The sequence below is a fragment of the Lynx rufus genome, unplaced genomic scaffold (genome assembly GCF_022079265.1).
Source record: "Lynx rufus isolate CCGP_SWC_20201006 ecotype Redwood Valley unplaced genomic scaffold, mLynRuf1.p SCAF_1, whole genome shotgun sequence".
NCBI classification, from domain to species: Eukaryota; Metazoa; Chordata; class Mammalia; order Carnivora; family Felidae; genus Lynx; species Lynx rufus.
In genome coordinates, this window is record NW_025814823.1 from 114,325,498 (window position 1) to 114,344,385 (window position 18,888).

Genomic DNA, 18,888 nt, shown 5'->3' on the forward strand with positions numbered 1-18,888 from the left:
AATTCCTAACCCCGCCTCAGCCTGCCGCTTCCCAGAGCGTCCTCGGTGCGCACGCGCGCTTGTCACTCGTAGAAAGGCTTGCGCAGGGGGAGAAGCGGGAGGGTTTGCGCAGGCGCAGGAGCTAGGTGGCCCGTGTCGAAAAGTTACGCGCAGGCGCGGCAGACCTGGGAGGTCAAACGGGTGTCGTTTTCCAGGTCGGCCATGGCTGAGGCGTCACGGTGGCACCGAGGCGGTGAGGGGTGATCCTAGGAAGTGGTGGAGCAGGGCCGATTTGGCAATTACACATACCCTGATAGTAACTATGTAGCGCCATATCTATTCATGTCAGAGATAGGACTTCCAGCACGTGTAGCCCTCACAGCCTCCCCTTGAGACGGGATGGACAGGGGTCCCATTTCACAGACGGAAACTGAAGCCTTGAGGGGAGGTGGCACCAGCCCTTTGCCCGAGGCTCGAGCTGGGAGCTGTTACTTGCTGTACAAATACCGTCGCTAGGCCCTTCTCCAAAGTCCTTTATTGGTCTGGGGAGTCGTGACCTCAGTAGAACCCTAGGCCAAGTCCTTTACCCCTCCAGCGGAATCCAACCTTCCCAGGAAGCAATATAGACGGTAGAGAAAACGATTGTGAAGATGAGGAATTTTTTTCTTTTTTTCTTTCTTTCTTTATTCTTTATTTATTTATTTATTTATTTGTATTTTGCTTTTTCACTTTCAGACGGGACTATTGAGAAAACGTCCATGTTATAAATTTCATTAGTGTACAGTCATAAAGTGACTGCCCGCTCACCCCCATGGGAATATTGTAATTATTCCTCCTTCATGAAAGTGAGAATAAAAAAAATAACCAGAAGCAATTGGAGCTTGCCTTCACACAGTGTATCAGAATAAAAGTGGAAAACACAGTTCCATCATGGTTACTTATATACATTATAAATTACAGAATAATGTAAAGAAAAAATTTGTTTTATGTCTCACAGGGGCTCCGAAACCTAAGCTGCATTACAGAAAGGAAGTAGAAATTAGAACCACACTTCAGGAGTTGTCACTCTACTTTATTTTTTTAATAAACCTATGTATATGTAAGTACAGATGTAGATGAAGACACTACTAAGAAGTTATGTGGAGGTGAAAAGTAAAACATATGTACTTTATAAACCATAGACTTTCAGACTAAGACTTCTAAAAAAAAGTATTGACGTATTTTAGACCTATCTTAAATTCCTTTAGATGTACACTATTTCCATCTCTTAAAGGGCAAAGCTTTAAGTCGCAGACATAATGAAAAGCTTTCATCGTCAGCATTGATTGAGTTACTACTTTTAGTTGTCAGTTCTTTCTTGAGTATAGTTATTCCCTTGAGTTGGCAATTGTCACATGATGTCTTTTAGAACCATGTTGATACATTATCTCAGTTTCATAGGTCAAACTACAAATGAGGCCAAAGAAGTTAGTCTTGTCTGCTTTGCTCTTTTCCCTGGCCTATTGCACAGCTGTGTGATAGTAAAAATGCACAACAGTAAAGTATGCTGGTGCCCAATCACAGAAGGTATAGAACAATGCAAATCTTTAATAAGGAGACTAGGAAAACATATCAACCTGCATTTCACCTGTCTGTGGGTCAAGAGCATTGACTGAATCAGTATTAAGGAGTATTTTATCCTTTGAGTGCCCAACAAATAGTAGGTGTAAGCTCAATGGCCAGACGTATCACAAGTTGACATGGCCTACACATTGGCAATTATATATCCGTTAACTCCTTGGTATAGTTGGAGTGAATTTGGGTCAAATCTTGAGTGAAAAGACAACTCCAGCTTAGACTGGTTTTTTTTTTTTTTTTTTTTTTTTTTTAACATTTTATTTATTTTTGAGACAGAGAGAGACAGAGCATGAACGGGGGAGGGGCAGAGAGAGAGGGAGACACAGAATCGGAAACAGGCTCCAGGCTCTGAGCCTAGACTGGTTTTTAAATGCTTATTACAACATTTGGGGAACAGAAAAATATAAAAGATCATAATTCCATTATTCACAGATATAAAAAAAACCTTTTTATAATTAGGAAGAATTGAAAGCAACTTAAATCTTCATCAACAGAGGATTTGTTTTACATTTTGGTATATACAGTGAAATAATATGGAACATTAAAGCATGGCATAAACTCATGTGCCACGAAGTTATGTTGAAGATAGATACTTGTAAAAACTAAAAGGTTTCTAGCAAAAAAAAAAAAAAAAAAAAAAAAAAGACACAGTTAGTCTATACCCTTCTCTAAAACCTACCCACCTACTCCTAGAGAGAGAATGAATATTAGTTAATAGTTTTAAAAATTCTTATCTTGTGCCAAAACATGGTTTAAGTGCTCCACATGCATTATCTCACTTCTCATAACAAAACTATCAGGTATTATCCTTATGATGGGACTCAAATCATCTGTTTGATTTCAAAGTCCATAGCTTTAACTATTTACCATTATATTGCTTACTGTAAAAATAGAGAAAAAGCTAACTGGCAGAAGACTATGCATAATGCGATCTCATTTTTGTGAAAATAAACTTATTTTCTTTATAAATGTGTAGGCATACAGAAAAATCTCAAGAATATGTGCTAAACCTAACTCTAGCAGTGAGATGACAAGAAACTTCTTCCTGTTTTGTATATTTCTATTTTCATTTTTTAAATTACTTTTATAATTAGTCAAGAAAAAATTTGGATTTTCAAAACAAGATTGGGGACAAAATCTAACTAACTTTTAATCCTGATAAACTGACTTTTTAAAGATAAATTTGTAAACAAAAATTCTTCTCCTTAGTGACTTTTGGCATGGTAAACCCACATATGTATTACTTAAACAAAGTTATGTCATCTCTATTTTTGGACACTTCTGTGCCTGGTGATGAAAGAACCAACTTTAAGTCTATTCGCAGCATAACTGATTTTTGGAAGGTAAGGTATCATGTGACTGAGAATGAAGTAGCTTATGGTATTGCATAAACAAACTCTTGGCACAAGTAATAGGCACTGGAGACATATTTGTTGAAGGAATGAGTAAAAATGAATATCATTTATTTAAACTTTTAGAATCAACCAATTAGTATGTATATTGAGAACCTATGCTCTCAGGTAATAGAGTTTTTATAACTTTTAAAAAAGTTATACTTTTTTTAACACTATCTTTGCATTTGGAAAAACATTATGTGGGGTTAGGATCCGCATCAAACTGTAGTTGTGTATAGTGAAAATTATTCTTAAAAAATCCTTAAATGGGGGTGCCTGGCTGGCTCAGTCAGAAGAGCAAGTGTCTCTTGATCTTGGAGTTATAGGCTCGAGCCCCACTTTGGGTGTAGAGATTACTGAAAAAAATAAACTTTAAAAAAAATCCTTTCATGGCCTGTAAAGTGAGATATATATAATTTTGGTATGCAGCCCTATACTGTGTGTATTACAGTAATGTACAGTATATAATCAAATAAATAGTACATATGTAGAATATAACTTTATAGTGTTTTTAACTATGTGAGAGAATCATTCCATCAACATTGGAACAGACTTGTTTTTTACATTACATTTAACTTAGCAAGATGCTCACATTAAGAGAACAGAAGTTTCAGGTATCCCAAGTCGCAAACATTGGGGCACATAAAGAACAGATAGGAATGTTTTCTAGAGGTGATAACAATTCAGTTGAGTTTTAAAGGATGAGTAACAAAAAAAAAAAATGATGAGTAACAGGGCATTCTAGGAAGAATAAACAGTACGTGCTGTAAGTGATTCTATATATGGCACTTTGTTTGGCATTATAGGCATATAGAAGATGAGATGGAAAGGGCAAACTATAAACTGAACAAGAGGTCAAATCATGAATGTCATGCTAGGAATCTAAAACCTATGAAAGAGACAAGGTCACTTCCTGAGAGGGAGAGGGGAAGAGTGAGATGAGGGCAGATGATTAGAGGTCATTGGTATAGACCAGGTGAAATATGAAAGAAAGAGGAAATTTCCCCCGAGACTAGAAGTGGAGATCACCCTGCTTCTTTTTTATTGTACTGTCTTGAAGTATGCATGGCCAGTGGCAAAGAAAACAAAGGCAGAAAAGAAAAAACTGAACCCTGGGTTTGGGATCTCTTGGAAGGGCAGAGCCAAGAGTAGCAGTTGCCACCACTGGAGTTAGTGGGGAAGGGGAACACAGACAACTCTGAGGGAAAGTCCTGAATTAGGGCCATGACAACCATGAATACATGGCTATGGGCATTGATACTCTTAGGGGACAATTGTTGATGTACCCCTCATATAAGAAAGGGTAAAAGGTTGTGGAATTAAAGGAGTTAGTATTTCTAAAGAACTAGAGCATTGCCTACTACCTAAGGGCTGAGTAAATATTAACCATCTTCATTATCCTCCTCGACATCATCATTTCCATTCATGTTAATGGTGGCTTGGTCAATAATTTTCATACTCATACACTCACTGACTCATGCTTTTAAGGTAATGTTAAATGTAGATTCTGTTATACAAATGACATGAAAATACTTTTCCCATAACATTTATCTTTCTATATGAAGTTTATGGAAGGACCCCTTTTGGAAGGTCTGTACTGGGACGCATGGTACACGAACAAGACTTTGTATAATTTAAAGAACAGCAGTCGCATCTACTATGAGAACATACTTTTAGGAGTGCCCAGAGTCCGTCAACTAAGAGTCCGCAACAACACATGCAAGGTCTATTCATCCTTTCAGTCTTTGATGAGTGAATGTTATGACAAATACAGTTCTAGCAATGAAGACACGTCTGATTTTGGCCTTAAGCAGGAAACTGAGTAAGTAGTTACATGTAACTTTTTCTAGCCTCTTGCCTTTGTACCTTTTAAAAACTGGGAAAATAGGTATATTTTACAAATAAACCAACAAAGGTCTGGCAGGTAAGGAGACTATTTCAATAATCGTACCAGAGGAAGACTCAGAGGAGCAGTGTTTAGAAATGTAAGAGTGGGGGTGCCTGAGTGGCTCAGTTGGTTAAACGCCCAACTCCTGGGTTCAGTTCAGGTCGAGATCTCACAGTTCATGAGTTCGAACCCTGCATCGGGCTCTGTGCTGACAGTGAGGAGCCTGCTTAGGATTCTCTCTGCCCCTCCCCTACTTGCTCTCTCTTAAAATAAATAAATGAACTTTTAAAAAAAATTTTAATAAAAAAAGAAACGTAAGAGTGAACCTGTTATTTTGTTTACCAAAGGATATAAGAGAGTATTCTTTTTTTCTAACTTGGGTATATGAAGTGCTAAGTCGTTCCGGACACAGGGTAAAGAATCTGTCTACGCTTTTACAATACTCAGCTTTTCAGTCTCTGACCAGACTCCCTCAGACCCATGCCAAATGCTTCTTGGGACCCCAGGGAGTGTCTTAAGTGTGCTCCGCCGCTTCCCTCCTTTCTCACTCTGGCTGACTTCAGCAATATCTTCCGTTATTGCCAACGCTGAAAAGGAGCAGTTATGCCATGGAGGCACCGCATCTGATGACGCCTTCCCAAAGCTATTCTAGCAGGGTTCTCCAAATTGGCTGAGGCTAATTCTGTCTGTACTGAAAACATGAAACCCAAAGCCACTGACATTTCCTCCCCTCAATACAGAAACTGCTGGTATCATTGCTTTTAGGATCCTATGAAAATCATAGGGGGCAGAGAACAAGTTTTTTAATTTAATACTTATCAAAATGTTACAAATACAAATATCCACCCTTTCCTATTCACAGTTCTTCAGAAGCAGCCCCTTTTAGCTCTTTTAGTTGTTTCTTTTGGTATATACTTCCTATTTCTTTTAAGTTTATTTATTTCTTTTGAGAGAGAGAGAGAGAGCACAAGTGGGGGAGGGACAGAGAGAGAGGCAGACAGAATCCCAAATAGGCTCCACGCTATCAGTGCCGAGCCCAATATGTGGCTTGAACTCACGAGCCACGAGATCGTAACCTGAGCCAAAATCAAGAGCCTGATGCTTGACTGACTGAGCCACCCTGGCACCCCTGTACATCCTATTTCTAAATAATGCGCTTTATACTGCTATTACTTGATTTTACAGTTTTATGTACCTACCATCTCTGTCATGAAAGTCGTCTGTCATGTGTCTCTCCCTCAACACACACTTTTCTTAGCCTGTAGTTAAATCATAATTTTTGTTAATCATGAGTCGATTAACAATTCAATTAACAAGTTGATAACAAGTCCATTAATGATTCATATTATAAATATGAACAGTGATTAAAATTTCTTTTGTTCAACAACCTCTCCTATAGCCCCAAGATTAATCATTGCATTGTGGTTTTTGTTGATTTGTTTTTCCTTTGTTTAAGTTTTTGGCTATTCTATAGGATAGCAATGTATAATTCTCATAAATCTAATAAACGCGTAAGTATGCTGACACAACGCCTTAAATATTACAGTACTATACACTACTTCTCTTTCAATGAAAAATTACAAAATTAATCAATTACTCAATTGCACATTTTAAACTGGAATCTGAAAACTAATCTGTTAGGTATTCTAATATTGCAAATTCTCATAACAACTACAAGTAATTTAAATACCAAAATTAACACTACAGATTTGGAATCATAATACTTATCATTCCCTAATAACCAAATTAATAATCAATGTGTGCTTGTTTGTCCATCTAAAATGAAACATTCACTAATTAAAAACATCATAAAAATTGGAAGTAGGAGAAGGTTGGTATAATAAATGTTCTTGTTTCATTTTAACAACCATGTGGAAAACACTGGAAAATACAACAATGAAATTGTCATTAAATCTGAGTATTTTTTCTTAGTGTTACCACTTATCCCTCCTCCTGGAAACAAACATAGTATTGATAGAAAAATGAGTTGAAGCAGTGCATCTTCAGATAATCCTTCAAATCTGTTTGAGGAAACTGAACAGGGACTGAAATGAGGAGTTAAGGCTTTATGTTTTGAAATCGCATAATTAAGTTACAAGTAGGAAGGATGGAAACAATTTAGGTATGCTCATTTTACTCTGATTTATGAGCTTTCATTATAACGATATAGACATTGTAACAAAGCTCTTCTTTATTGACATTTATAAATGGTACATGACCTGTCGAAGACAGACTATGAAGCCCCACTTTTACCATACTGAAATAGATATTTCCAAATCACAGCCCTTGATATTCCTGTCCTACAAAAAGCCTAAAGATCTCATAAGACAACAGAGACATGTATGAAAGAAAAAAAAAAAAAAATCATTGTTCTCTCGATTTTAAGTTCCCTGAGGCAACAGACGGATTTTTTTAAAAAAACTTTTCTCACAGCATCTAATCCAGTGTGTTGCCCACAATACACACCAAAAAGTGAAAACATATTAAATCTTGGGGCACCTGGGTGGCTCAGTAGGTTAAGCGTCCAACTTCAGGTCAAGTCATGATCTCACCATTTGTCGGTTTGAGCCCCGTGTCAGGGTCCACGTTGGCAGCACAGAGCCTACTTGAGATTCTCTCTCTGCCTCTCTCTACCCCTCCCTCACTCTCTCTCTCTAAATAAATAAACTTTAAAAACTATATTAAATCTTAATCCTTAACTCATTGTCTTGCTTCAAAATTACTGTGATACTTAATACTGCTTTTTTTTTTAAGGTTAGCTTAAATTCTTTGCATATACTTCAGTCAGGCTTTCTCATCTCTCCATTATTCTTTTTATACCTAATAGATGGAAGTACTCTACTCCTGATAGTAGCTCCCCTTGGCACTGGGGATTTGTTGGTGTTTACCGAAATGGGGGATTTATTTTCACTTTATCAAAATCAAAATCTGACACAAAAAACAAGTTCATTAACCTTCGACTCAACAGCTGGATCACAAGAGGGACCAGAGTTATTTTCATTGATTTTTCGTTATACAATGCTAACGTAAACCTGTTTTGCATCATCAGGTAAGTGACTCAAAACCGTAGTATATTGGGTTTTTTAAAATATAATTTATTGTCAAATTTGTTTCCATACAACACCCAGTGCTCATCCCAACAAGTGCCCTCCTCCATGCCCATCACCCAATTTCCCTCTCCCTCACCCCCCATCAACCCTCAGTTTGTTCTCAGTCCTTAAGAGTCTCTTATGGTTTGGCTCCCTCCCTCTCTGTAACTTTTTTTTTTTAAAGCCTCCAGAGGGGTGCCTGGCTGGCTCAGTCAGTGGAACATGAGACTCTTTTTCTCAGGGTCTTGAGTTCAGGACCCATGGAGTTCAGGGCATGGAGCCTCCTTAAAAAATAAATGAAGGAGTACCTGGGTGGCTCAGTCGGTTTAAGCATCCGACTTCAGCTCAGGTCATGATCCCAGTGTTTGTGAGTTCAGGCCCTTCATCAGGCTCTGTGCTGACAGCTCAGAGCCTGGAGCCTGCTTCACATTCTGTGTCTCCCTCTCTCTCACTGTCCCTCCTCCACTGGCACTCTGTATGTTTCTCTGTCTCTCAAAAATAAATAAAACATTGGGGCACCTGGGTGGCTCAGTCGGCTGAGCGGCCGACTTCGGCTCAGGTCATGATCTCACAGTCCATGAGTTCGAGCCCCGCGTCGGGCTCTGTGCTGACAGCTCGGAGCCTGGAGCCTGTTTCAGATTCTGTGCCTCCTTCTCTCTCTGACCCTCCCCTGTTCATGCTCTGTCTCTGTCTCAAAAATAAATAAATATTAAAAAAATAAAATAAACATTAAAAACATTTTAAATAATTAATAAATGAATTAATTAATAAAATAAATAGCATCCAGAGCCCTTGTTAGGGTTTCCAGTTTGTGTGTTTGCTGAGATTAAAATCATAGGCCTCAAAATAAATACAATGAACTTATGCCAATAATGAAAAATGTGGTAAAGCAACATCATATTCATTGTTTCATTGTTTTGGGAGATATTCAAGAACATGGAGAATTACATACAATATGTCAGTTTTATATTAAGAACACATAGTCTTATTTCTTGTCATTCTGCAGCTGCACAGATCTAACATTTAGTCTTGATTACTTCCTCTAAATCAGATCATTCAGATCCGTTGATTTGCTTTCAGAATGAGCTTCTTTAGTAAGGTATGAATTCTTGTCTCGAGAATGAACAATTTAAATTTCAAACAATATATACCAGTACCCAGCATCCTAGAAATGGCTAGAGCCTGTGGTGACCTTGCAAAAATGGCCCCAGTTCTTCACATCTCCGCCATATAACCTCACGGTGCCCTGCCACTCAGGGAGGGGTGCACTTCCCTGGCTCTTAACCTGGGCTCATCTTTGTGACTTGGCATGGGAGCAGATAGGATACAAGCAGAAGTTTGAAATGAGTTTGCACATTAAAACTTGCTCTCTTGCATTTCTGTCCATTGCACGATATGGACATACATACCTGGGCTAACTTAGACCCAGGAAGATGATGAGAGACATTCCCATAGGAGGAAGAGGAGGAAGAGAAAGAGAAGGAAGAGATAGTGGGAAGAGACAAAACTATCTAAAGAGAAAAAATTATCTCCATCAGTCTGATGACCTTAGGTCATTTGCCTAACCTGGACCATGCTAATTGGCTTTAGGCCTGTGTTCTAGAACCAAACACTGGCAAAGGAAATAGGATTGCCATGATTGGATCTGCCTGGGGATTGAATCCACTTTCTCTGAGTGATCTTGGAATGGTGGATGCCTAATACAGTAGGGGTTCTGTAGAAAGAAGGACTGGGATAATGACTGCTCGAAAAGCAAAAAGTAGTGTCCACTAAAATCTCAGTGAGCCACTTCTCTCTCATGAGTTTTACATTTTTACTCTGAATGAAATATGGACTCGGTGTCTACTCTGATTAGAGGATTTTGCCCTTGTGCAACAGTGACAGTGAAACACAGCCTTGGACTTTCAAATCTGTACAAAATAGGGGCTCCTGGGTGGCTCAGCTGGTTAAGCATCTGATTCTTGATCTTGGCTCAGGTCATGATCTCATGGTTCGGGAGATTGGACCCTGCATCAGGCTCTGCACTGATAGCGCTTTGGGTTCAGGCTGATAACACAGAGCCTGCTTGGGATTCTCTCTCTCCTTCTCTCTCTGCCGCTTCCCCACTCTCTCTTGCTCTCAATCTCTGTCAGAAATAAAAATAAACTTTAAAAAAATAATAAGAAAATAGAATAAACCCTGTACAAAATGAATAAAATAAATGAATTCTCTTAAGTAGCCAATGGATATTACACCACTTATTTTATAGCTTTTTTCTCTTTTTTTCACAAAATCAGAGCTTTTACCAGCATTAATCACTCTTTCCAATAGTCCTGATCAGGATAAAGAGGACAAGTCATTTGTATGCCTTAAATAAGAGGAGAAACATTGGGATAACTGGCCTAAAATCATACAAAGAACTCCTTGTTACCCCTAGACTAAGTCCAGATTTCCTGTCTGTGGGTTTTATGCTTATTCTGTGTTACCTTTTAAAATGTTACTTTTTAAGGGGGCCTGGATGGCCCAGTTGGTTAAGTATCAGACTTCAGCTCAGGTCATGATCTCGTGGTTTGTGAGTCTGAGCCCCACATAGGGCTCTCTGCTATCAGCACAGAGCCTACTTTGGATCCTCTGTCTCTGTCTCTCTGTCTCTCTCTCTCTCTGCCCCTCTCCAGCTAGTGCTCTCTCTCAAAAATAAACATTAAAAATAAAATAAAATGTTACTTTTTAAAACCAGCAGATTTTGAAACTTTAAACTGGTAGTAGATCTAATCAGTAGTTGTAGGGGAGCACATTACTTAAGTCAAGACCTTATTCATTTACTTTCCTTTTTGCAAACACATCTGGCAAACTAAACAGAATACAGTTCCTTTTTTCCCTTATTAGTGTACGCGTCAGATCAAAATATTGGGTTTGTTTCACTTCACTCACTTATTCGATTCTGTGCACCTACTATGTGCAAGGTGAAACAGTTTTAAACAGTTCTGTTTTCTATTTAACTGGTTTTATTTATTTACATATATTTTCGCAGCACCTTATTCCAGTCCCAATAATATTTGCTAATATTTCTAAGTGGGAAAATTACATCATGATAGAGATACTCGTTCTTTAAATTACTGCCAATTCTTAGCTATCTAAAGTTGTAGAGAACACTAGAAATACTGTGAACAACGTCAAACATTTTTATTTAGTGGAGGAATTAATTTTTATACTTCTGTTTGCATATAGATCCCTGTATCCAACATCCTGTGTGTAAAGCAAACAGAAAACATTTGTTTTAAGTAGAATATATAAGCTTAACATTTAGAAGCAAGAAGTGTCTCTGCTAATCTAAAGGGGGAGAATGTATTTTCCTTCTCTGAAATAATCAAGAATTATGCATTTTGGTGGGAGTCCTAATAACAGTAACTAACCATGTACTATTTTCTTGAACATCATCTCATTGTCCTGTGGAGAGAAAATAGTATTCCCAGTTATAACCAAACAATCTGAGCACAAAATAGGAAGAATGTCTGCCTATAATCACATCTTACTTTCTCCACTGTGTTGGTCTCTGACCACTGTGAATATTCAGAATACAAAAAAGTGGAGCCATTAAAAAATAAGTAAATCTGGGGCACCTGGGTGGCTCAGTCAGTTAAGCATCTGACTTCGGCTCAGGTCATGATCTCCTGGTTCATGAATTCAAGCCCCACATCAGGCTGTCTGCTGTCAGCACAGAGCCCATTTTGGATCCTATGTCACCCTGTCTCTGCCCCTCCCCTGCTCACACTCTGTCTCAAAAATAAATAAACATTAAAAAAAAATAGGCAAATCCACTAGAATCTAAGTTGAACACATGAGTCTAAGAAAACATATTTTGTACAAAATAACTGATTCTTAAAGTACACATCATCACTAATTAGAAACTTCACAATGAGTTAGGTACTGAAAAACAAATGCTTGAAATAAATACACAGTGACTTCCGCTAACCTAATTTTACAGATTGGTGGCAGAATTCCCTGCAACTGGAGGAATCATTACTTCATGGCAGTTTTACTCTGTGAAGCTCCTCAGATATGTTAGCCACTATGATTATATTATTGCTTCCTGTGAAATCACATTTTGTATTCTTCTTATTGTCTTCACAACACAAGAAGCTCAAAAAATAAGAGAATTTAAGTCTGCCTATTTCAAAAGTGTTTGGAACTGGCTAGAATTACTACTTTTGGTGGTAAGTATATATTCATATGTATCGTTCAAGGGAATCACATCTGAATCTACCAAGTAAGGAGGTTTTCTACTCATCTGGAACTTCCTTCAAAAGCTGCAAGTATCAATCATAAAAGGAACTGTCATAGTGCATACTAATGGTGTGCCACCAAAAAGATGAAGTTCGTTCTTTCCTGATTTAGTCCTTGAGAGGCCAGCATAAACTTAGACTAGGTGATTCTATAGGTATTATGATTTCAAGTGCACAAGAGGTCTCCCTCCCCGACTCAAACATGTGTTTCTTATAGGGCCTCATGTTGAAAATCATGGTTATTTTTGGACATGTACTCTCTTATGTTGCCTCAATCTGCTTTCCTCCTCACAATTTTGAAAAAATATGCAAAATCAAGCCTAGGCAGATCCTGGAAGAGGGGGAAGAAGGGAGTGAGCAGCCAGAGGGTAGCTTGTGGGCACAGAGAACACCAGGAAAGGGGAGATAATCTCTGAAAGGAATTCCAAAAACTGTCCGTTCTCACCACTGGAACATATTAAAATAAACATAGATACATAGGCAGGGTGGGACAGATGGTAAGCAATTGGTCTTAGGAACAGTGAACAAATATTTCTGGCTTACACAACATGATCTTTCACCCTTATTGACCCTTAGTTATAGCCAATCCAGAATATAAGCCTTTTTTCCCAAAACCAGATTAAAAGGGTCTCAGAGTCAGAAAATGAGCCACCTACTTCTCTACTATCCCCGATAAAATTTACTATACAGCGTATCATTGAATGATTAACTATCTGAGCATTTCAGGCAAAGGTTCAAAGGAAGATTTTCATGACCGTTCTAAAGCTGTGATACTTGAGGTAACCTGGTTCTGAAATCCTCTTCTGGAAGAGTTGTCAGAGGCTCTCAAAAGGCTTATTTTTGTGTTACTGTAAAATATTTCTTCTAGTATTAGGTGGTAGAAAATATTAAACTTTTACATATCATGTGTATGGAAGTGTTGAGCTGCTACACTGTACACCTGAAACTAACATAACAATGTATGTTAACTACCCTGGAATTATAAATAATAAATAAATAAATAATAAAATATAAACTTCTTGGTATCAAGTAGTTACATGGAGCACAAACACAGCCTAGTCAGAATAACATAATCATTTTATACATTTGTGTTTTATAACTCAAAGAAACAAGCAGATAGTTTAGGATGGTCAGGTGATAAGTATTTTTCTACTTTTGTGATCATTATGCTATTTTAAACTTCTGTAAGTTGAGGCTTACTTTCTTTTTTTTTTTTTTTTTTTCAACGTTTATTTTTGGGACAGAGAGAGACAGCATGAACGGGGGAGGGGCAGAGAGAGAGGGAGACACAGAATCGGAAACAGGCTCCAGGCTCTGAGCCATCAGCCCAGAGCCTGACGCGGGCCTCGAACTCACGGACCGCAAGATCGTGACCTGGCTGAAGTCGGACGCTTAACCAACTGCGCCACCCAGGCGCCCCGAGGCTTACTTTCATTCATGTAAAAGCCTGCGTCTTATTTCTCCTTCCATTTTTATTAAACTTTTGATGAACTTGCTCCTTTGCTCATAGGCTACAGATTTAGAGGTAGAAACCGTCCCTAATTTAACCTTTCTTATTTTTCCATTTAGTTGTGTTTTGTGGCCGTTTCCTTCAACATATACTGTAATATACAAATTTTTCTCTTACTTGAAGACCTGTTAAAAAACACTGAAAAATATTCAAACTTCTATTTTCTTGCATACTGGTACATTTATTACAACAATATAATTGCTATTACCATCTTTTTTGCATGGATAAAGGTATTTATATTTTATTATATTAAATACAGCAGATTAGACATATCTTTTACTAGCAAAATGGGAACTGAAGCTGCAACGTTATGAAAAAGCAAAAGGATTTTCTTAATTATAAAGTAATTATAAAAGTAGTTTTGTCTTGGAATGATTGTGGGCTAATCCTCAAACACTCCTATCATTAAGCACTTCCTTTAATTTGAAGCAATTTTTTTCTGAAATTAATTTAACTTACTCTAAGTAATTGTGATACTGAATATTCTTCTATTTCAATTAACTTTGTTCTTTTTCAGATATTCAAATTCATAAGCTTTAATAAGACAATGTCTCAGCTGTCAACAACCTTGTCCCGCTGTCTCAAAGACATAGTAGGATTTGCCATCATGTTTTTTATAATATTCTTTGCTTATGCTCAGTTAGGATTTCTTGTTTTTGGATCACAAGTTGACGACTTTTCCACTTTTCAAAATGCCATGTAAGCTGTTAGCACAAATATAGTTCTATTTACTAGTTTATAAGGAAGGCCTATGATAAGTAGTAACATACATTTTAACAAATTTAAACTTGGTTTTATATTTTCAATGATGGCAAAATACCTGTCACACTCAAAGTAGTGTTTAGCATTAGAAGATCCAAATGGATGGTGCAGTCCATTTTTTTTTTTTTTCAACGTTTATTTATTTTTGGGACAGAGAGAGACAGAGCATGAACGGGGGAGGGGCAGAGAGAGGGAGACACAGAATCGGAAACAGGCTCCAGGCTCCGAGCCGTCAGCCCAGAGCCTGACGCGGGGCTCGAACTCCCGGACCGCGAGATCATGACCTGGCTGAAGTCGGACGCTTAACCGACTGCGCCACCCAGGCGCCCCTGCAGTCCATTTTTTAAATATTACAAGGTCAAATTAGAAAGATAATTTTTCACTTTCATGGGGAGTGTTAAATATAACAGAAATTGGCTTCTGTGTCTCTGTAATAATTTATTCTCTGGGGAAAAGCAAGCTTAAATGTTTTCCTTTAAGAGCTCCATCTTTAGGATCCTTTTATTGATACTGATCTGATTATCCTTTGCTGATCTGGCAAAGCTGTGTTTTAAAAATATTTTTAGACAAATAAAGCAATTAGACAACAAACTTATAGAACTGATCAGTTAGAATCCTTAGCAAAGTTTTCAGGCTTTTTTTCTTTTTAACTGAATAATTTAAATAAATTTACTCTCCTTTCTGGGTATGCAAAACAAGTTCTGGGTGTGTAAGAAAATTATGATAGTCTAAAATATCAGTTCTCAAAATATGTTTTGTGTAATTTAGACCAAGATTGGGGGGAAATGGCTTCATATTTAAGTAAGTTTGGGAAATTTTGCATCACTCTGTTGGAGATTTGTAGTGTATATTAACAGATGGCTCTAAGAAAAACTGTAATAACTTTCTTAACTTTAGTTATGAATTCTCCAAACTTATTTGTTTGTGCCCTTTTATTTGATTTTGGGAAAACTTTGGTGTAAAGAAATGTTCTAGATTGCCCTCTTTTTACCATCTGCATGGAAATATTTGAAGTGGCATTTATATGAAATTTCATATATCAGTAGTGAAAAGAAGAATGAACTAGGAACCCAGAGGATATAATTCTACTTTTGAATTCTGCCACTTAGCTCTTCAACTTTTCTAGACCTTTATTTCTTTATCTGCAAATGAAGGAACTGGATTAAGTTACTACTCCCAATGATCCCTTCCAATGTCAAACAGCCTATAATTTGAGAAGTCTAATTAGCTTTCTCTTGAGTGAATTAGGTTTGCAGTTCCAACAACTTCTCGGTCCTTTCCTAGGATTTTAATTCAAGTGTTACTTAATAATAAAACTTAGTGGTACTGGACATCGATTATAAATGTAGTAATTTACAGAACTTGGAAATTGTTCTTACCCTAGAGAGTGGGAAAGAAAAGAAGTATAAGGCTCAGCATAAACAGGTAGACAACTTTGGAATGCATTAATGAAGACACTTCTGCTTTTGGTAATGAAGTGCTAGGTTATTGAGATCAACCTCCTCTTCAGGACAATTTAAAAAGCTAGATGAGGGGCGCCTGGGTGGCGCAGTCGGTTAAGCGTCCGACTTCAGCCAGGTCACGATCTTGCGGTCCGTGAGTTCGAGCCCCGCGTCAGGCTCTGGGCTGATGGCTCAGAGCCTGGAGCCTGTTTCCGATTCTGTGTCTCCCTCTCTCTCTGCCCCTCCCCCGTTCATGCTCTGTCTCTCTCTGTCAAAAGTAAATAAACATTGAAAAAAAAATTAAAAAAAAAAAAAAAGCTAGATGAAATATAGATAGCACTAAAGAACTAACAAAAAAAAGAGAGTAAAAAGTGGACCAAAATCAAAAGGCAAGAACCCAGAGAAGTAAGCTCAGCATCCAAGGCTTCTTTTGCCCTCCTGTTCTGTTAAGCTGATAAGGAATTTTTTTTTTATTGTGGTAATACATACCTAAAATTTCCCATCTTAACCATTTCTAAGTGTACAATTCAATGAGATTAAATACATTGATATTGTGCAACTATCAGCACCATGCATCTCCAGAACTTTTTTCATCTTCTAAAACTGAAACTATGCTCATTAATCAAGAATTCTCCACTTCTCCCCTCCTCCAGCCCCTGGCAACCACCATTCTACTTTTTGTCTCTATGATTTTGGTAACTCTAGGTACTTAGTGTATCGCACAGTATTTATCTTTTTGTGACAGATTTTGCTTAGCATGTCTTCAAGATTCATCAATGTTGTGCAGTATGTCAAAATTTCCTCCCTTTTTAAGGCTGAATAATATTCCATTCTATGTATAAACCACATTTAAAAAAAATTAATGTTTATTTTAGGGAGAGAGAGATAGAGCATGAGCAGCGGAAGGGCAGAAAGAGAGGGAGACACAGAATCCCAAGCAGGCCCCAGGCCCTGAGTTTTCAGCACAGAGCCTGATGCTGCGATCAAACTCACAAACTGTGACACCATGACCCAATATGAAGTCAGATACTTAACAGACTGAGCCACCCAGCCTCCCCTAAACCACATTTTGATTATCCATTAATCTCCTGATGGACATCTGGACTTCTTCTAAGTCTTAGATAATGTGAATCATCCTGCTATGAACATGGGTGTATAAATCTTTCATCAAGACTGCTTTCTTTTGGGGCGCCTGGGTGACTCAGTCAGTTAAGCGTCTGACTTTGGCTCAGGTCATGATCTTGCGGTCCGTGAGTTCAAACCCCGCGTTGGGCTCTGTGCTGACGGCTCAGAGCCTGGAGCCTGTTTCGGATTCTATGTCTCCCTCTCTCTCTGACCTCCCCCATTCATGCTGTGTCTCCCTGTCTCAAAAATAAATAAACGTTAAAAAAATTAAAAAAAAAAAAGACTGCTTTCTTTTAAAAAAAAATTTTTTTAATGTTTATTTTATTTCTGAGGGAGAGACAGACAGAGACAGAGCATGAGCAGGGGAAGGGCAGAGAGGGAGGGAGACACAGAATCCGAAGCAGGCTCCAGGCTCTGAGCTGTCAGCACCGAGCCCGATGCCAGGCTCAAACTCACAAACCATGAGATCATGACCTGAGCTGAAGTCAAACGCTTAACAAACTGAGCCACTCAGGTGCCCCAAGACTGCTTTCAATTCTTTTTGGTATACACCCAGAGGTGGAATTGCTGGATCATATGGTGATTCTATTCTGGATTTTTGTGAGGAACTGCCATGCTGCTTTCTACAGTGGCTGCGCCATTTACGTTCCCACCAACAGTGCACAAGGGTGTGTTCCCCCACATCCTCGTCAACACTTGTTATTTTCTGGACTGTTTTTCTTTCCTTTCTTTTCTTCTTCTTCTTTTTTTAATGGTAGCCATCCTAATGGGTGTGACATGACATCTCATTGTGGTTGTGATTTGCATTTCCCTAATGGTTAGTGATATGGAGAATCTTTTCATGTTCTTATGTTGGTCTCTTGATGGTGTTCCACAGGCTCTGTTCACTTTTCTTCAATCTTTTTCCTTTCTGTTCCTCAGACTTGGTCATTTCAATCATCTTATTTTAGGTTCACTGATTTTTTTTTTCTTCTGCATGCTCAAATCTGCCTCTTAATCCCTCCAGTGAATTTTCATTTCAGTTATTGTATTTTTCAGCTCTATAATTTCTTCTTGGTTTCTTTGAGGTTTTCTATATCTTTATAGGTACTTCCATTTTGTTCATAAATTATTTTCTTGACTTTCTCCATGTCTTTTAGTTCTTTGAGCATCTTTAAAAAGGTTTGTTTTAAAGTCTTTGTCTAGTAGGTCTGCCATCTGGTCTTTCTCAGGAATAGTTTCTGTTGGTGAATTTTCTTCCTTTGATTGGGTCACACCTCCCTGCTTCTTTTATGTCCCGTCTTTTCTTGTTTTTGTTAAAAAATGAATATTTGAATGTAATAATGTGATAACCCTGGAAATGAGACTCTTGCTCTTCACCAGGGTTTCCTGTTTGGGGTTTTGTTGTTGTTGTTTATTGTATACTGTTTCTGTGCTGAGAACTATCCTGAGGTGCAAAGGTCTTCTCAGGTCTTTACTGAGCCTGCACCTTTCCATGGGCAAACGTGGTGACTTTCTAATTTCCTCTGTATATGTTGTTGCTTTTGAATGTCTTCAATGCCTGGCTCCCAAAAGGGGAAAAAGAGAAATTGAAGGGGGAAGGGAGGGCACTAGCCCTGTAATCCCAAGGATACTGCTTCAGCAAGAGGCAGAGGGACTTGAAACAGACAGGGGAACATGCGCATCTCTGCACCCGTGTGATCAGAAGGAGCAATCAGCAATCTAAACACAGATCCCTGGGGGTCCTGATTGCCTACCCTGGCTCCCACAGGTTGCATACAAGCTGTTCCAGAAAAGCATGGCTGCCTGCCATTGGCTGGGGGGTGGGGGGTGGGGGGTGG

General features: G+C 38.3%; 1 protein-coding gene across 1 annotated transcript in view; it reads left to right on the plus strand.

Annotated features, from left to right (window-relative positions):
• The first annotated feature begins 201 nt into the window (after window positions 1-201).
• The window catches only part of PKD2L2 (polycystin 2 like 2, transient receptor potential cation channel), a 43,830-nt gene continuing 25,143 nt past the window's right edge, over window positions 202-18,888 (plus strand). The window contains exons 1-8 of the mRNA XM_047085163.1: window positions 202-232; window positions 977-1,078; window positions 2,806-2,939; window positions 4,556-4,812; window positions 7,706-7,927; window positions 11,932-12,160; window positions 13,799-13,969; window positions 14,257-14,438. Of these exons, the coding sequence (XP_046941119.1) occupies window positions 202-232; window positions 977-1,078; window positions 2,806-2,939; window positions 4,556-4,812; window positions 7,706-7,927; window positions 11,932-12,160; window positions 13,799-13,969; window positions 14,257-14,438 (1,328 nt within the window). The remainder of the gene's footprint in view (window positions 233-976; window positions 1,079-2,805; window positions 2,940-4,555; window positions 4,813-7,705; window positions 7,928-11,931; window positions 12,161-13,798; window positions 13,970-14,256; window positions 14,439-18,888) is intronic.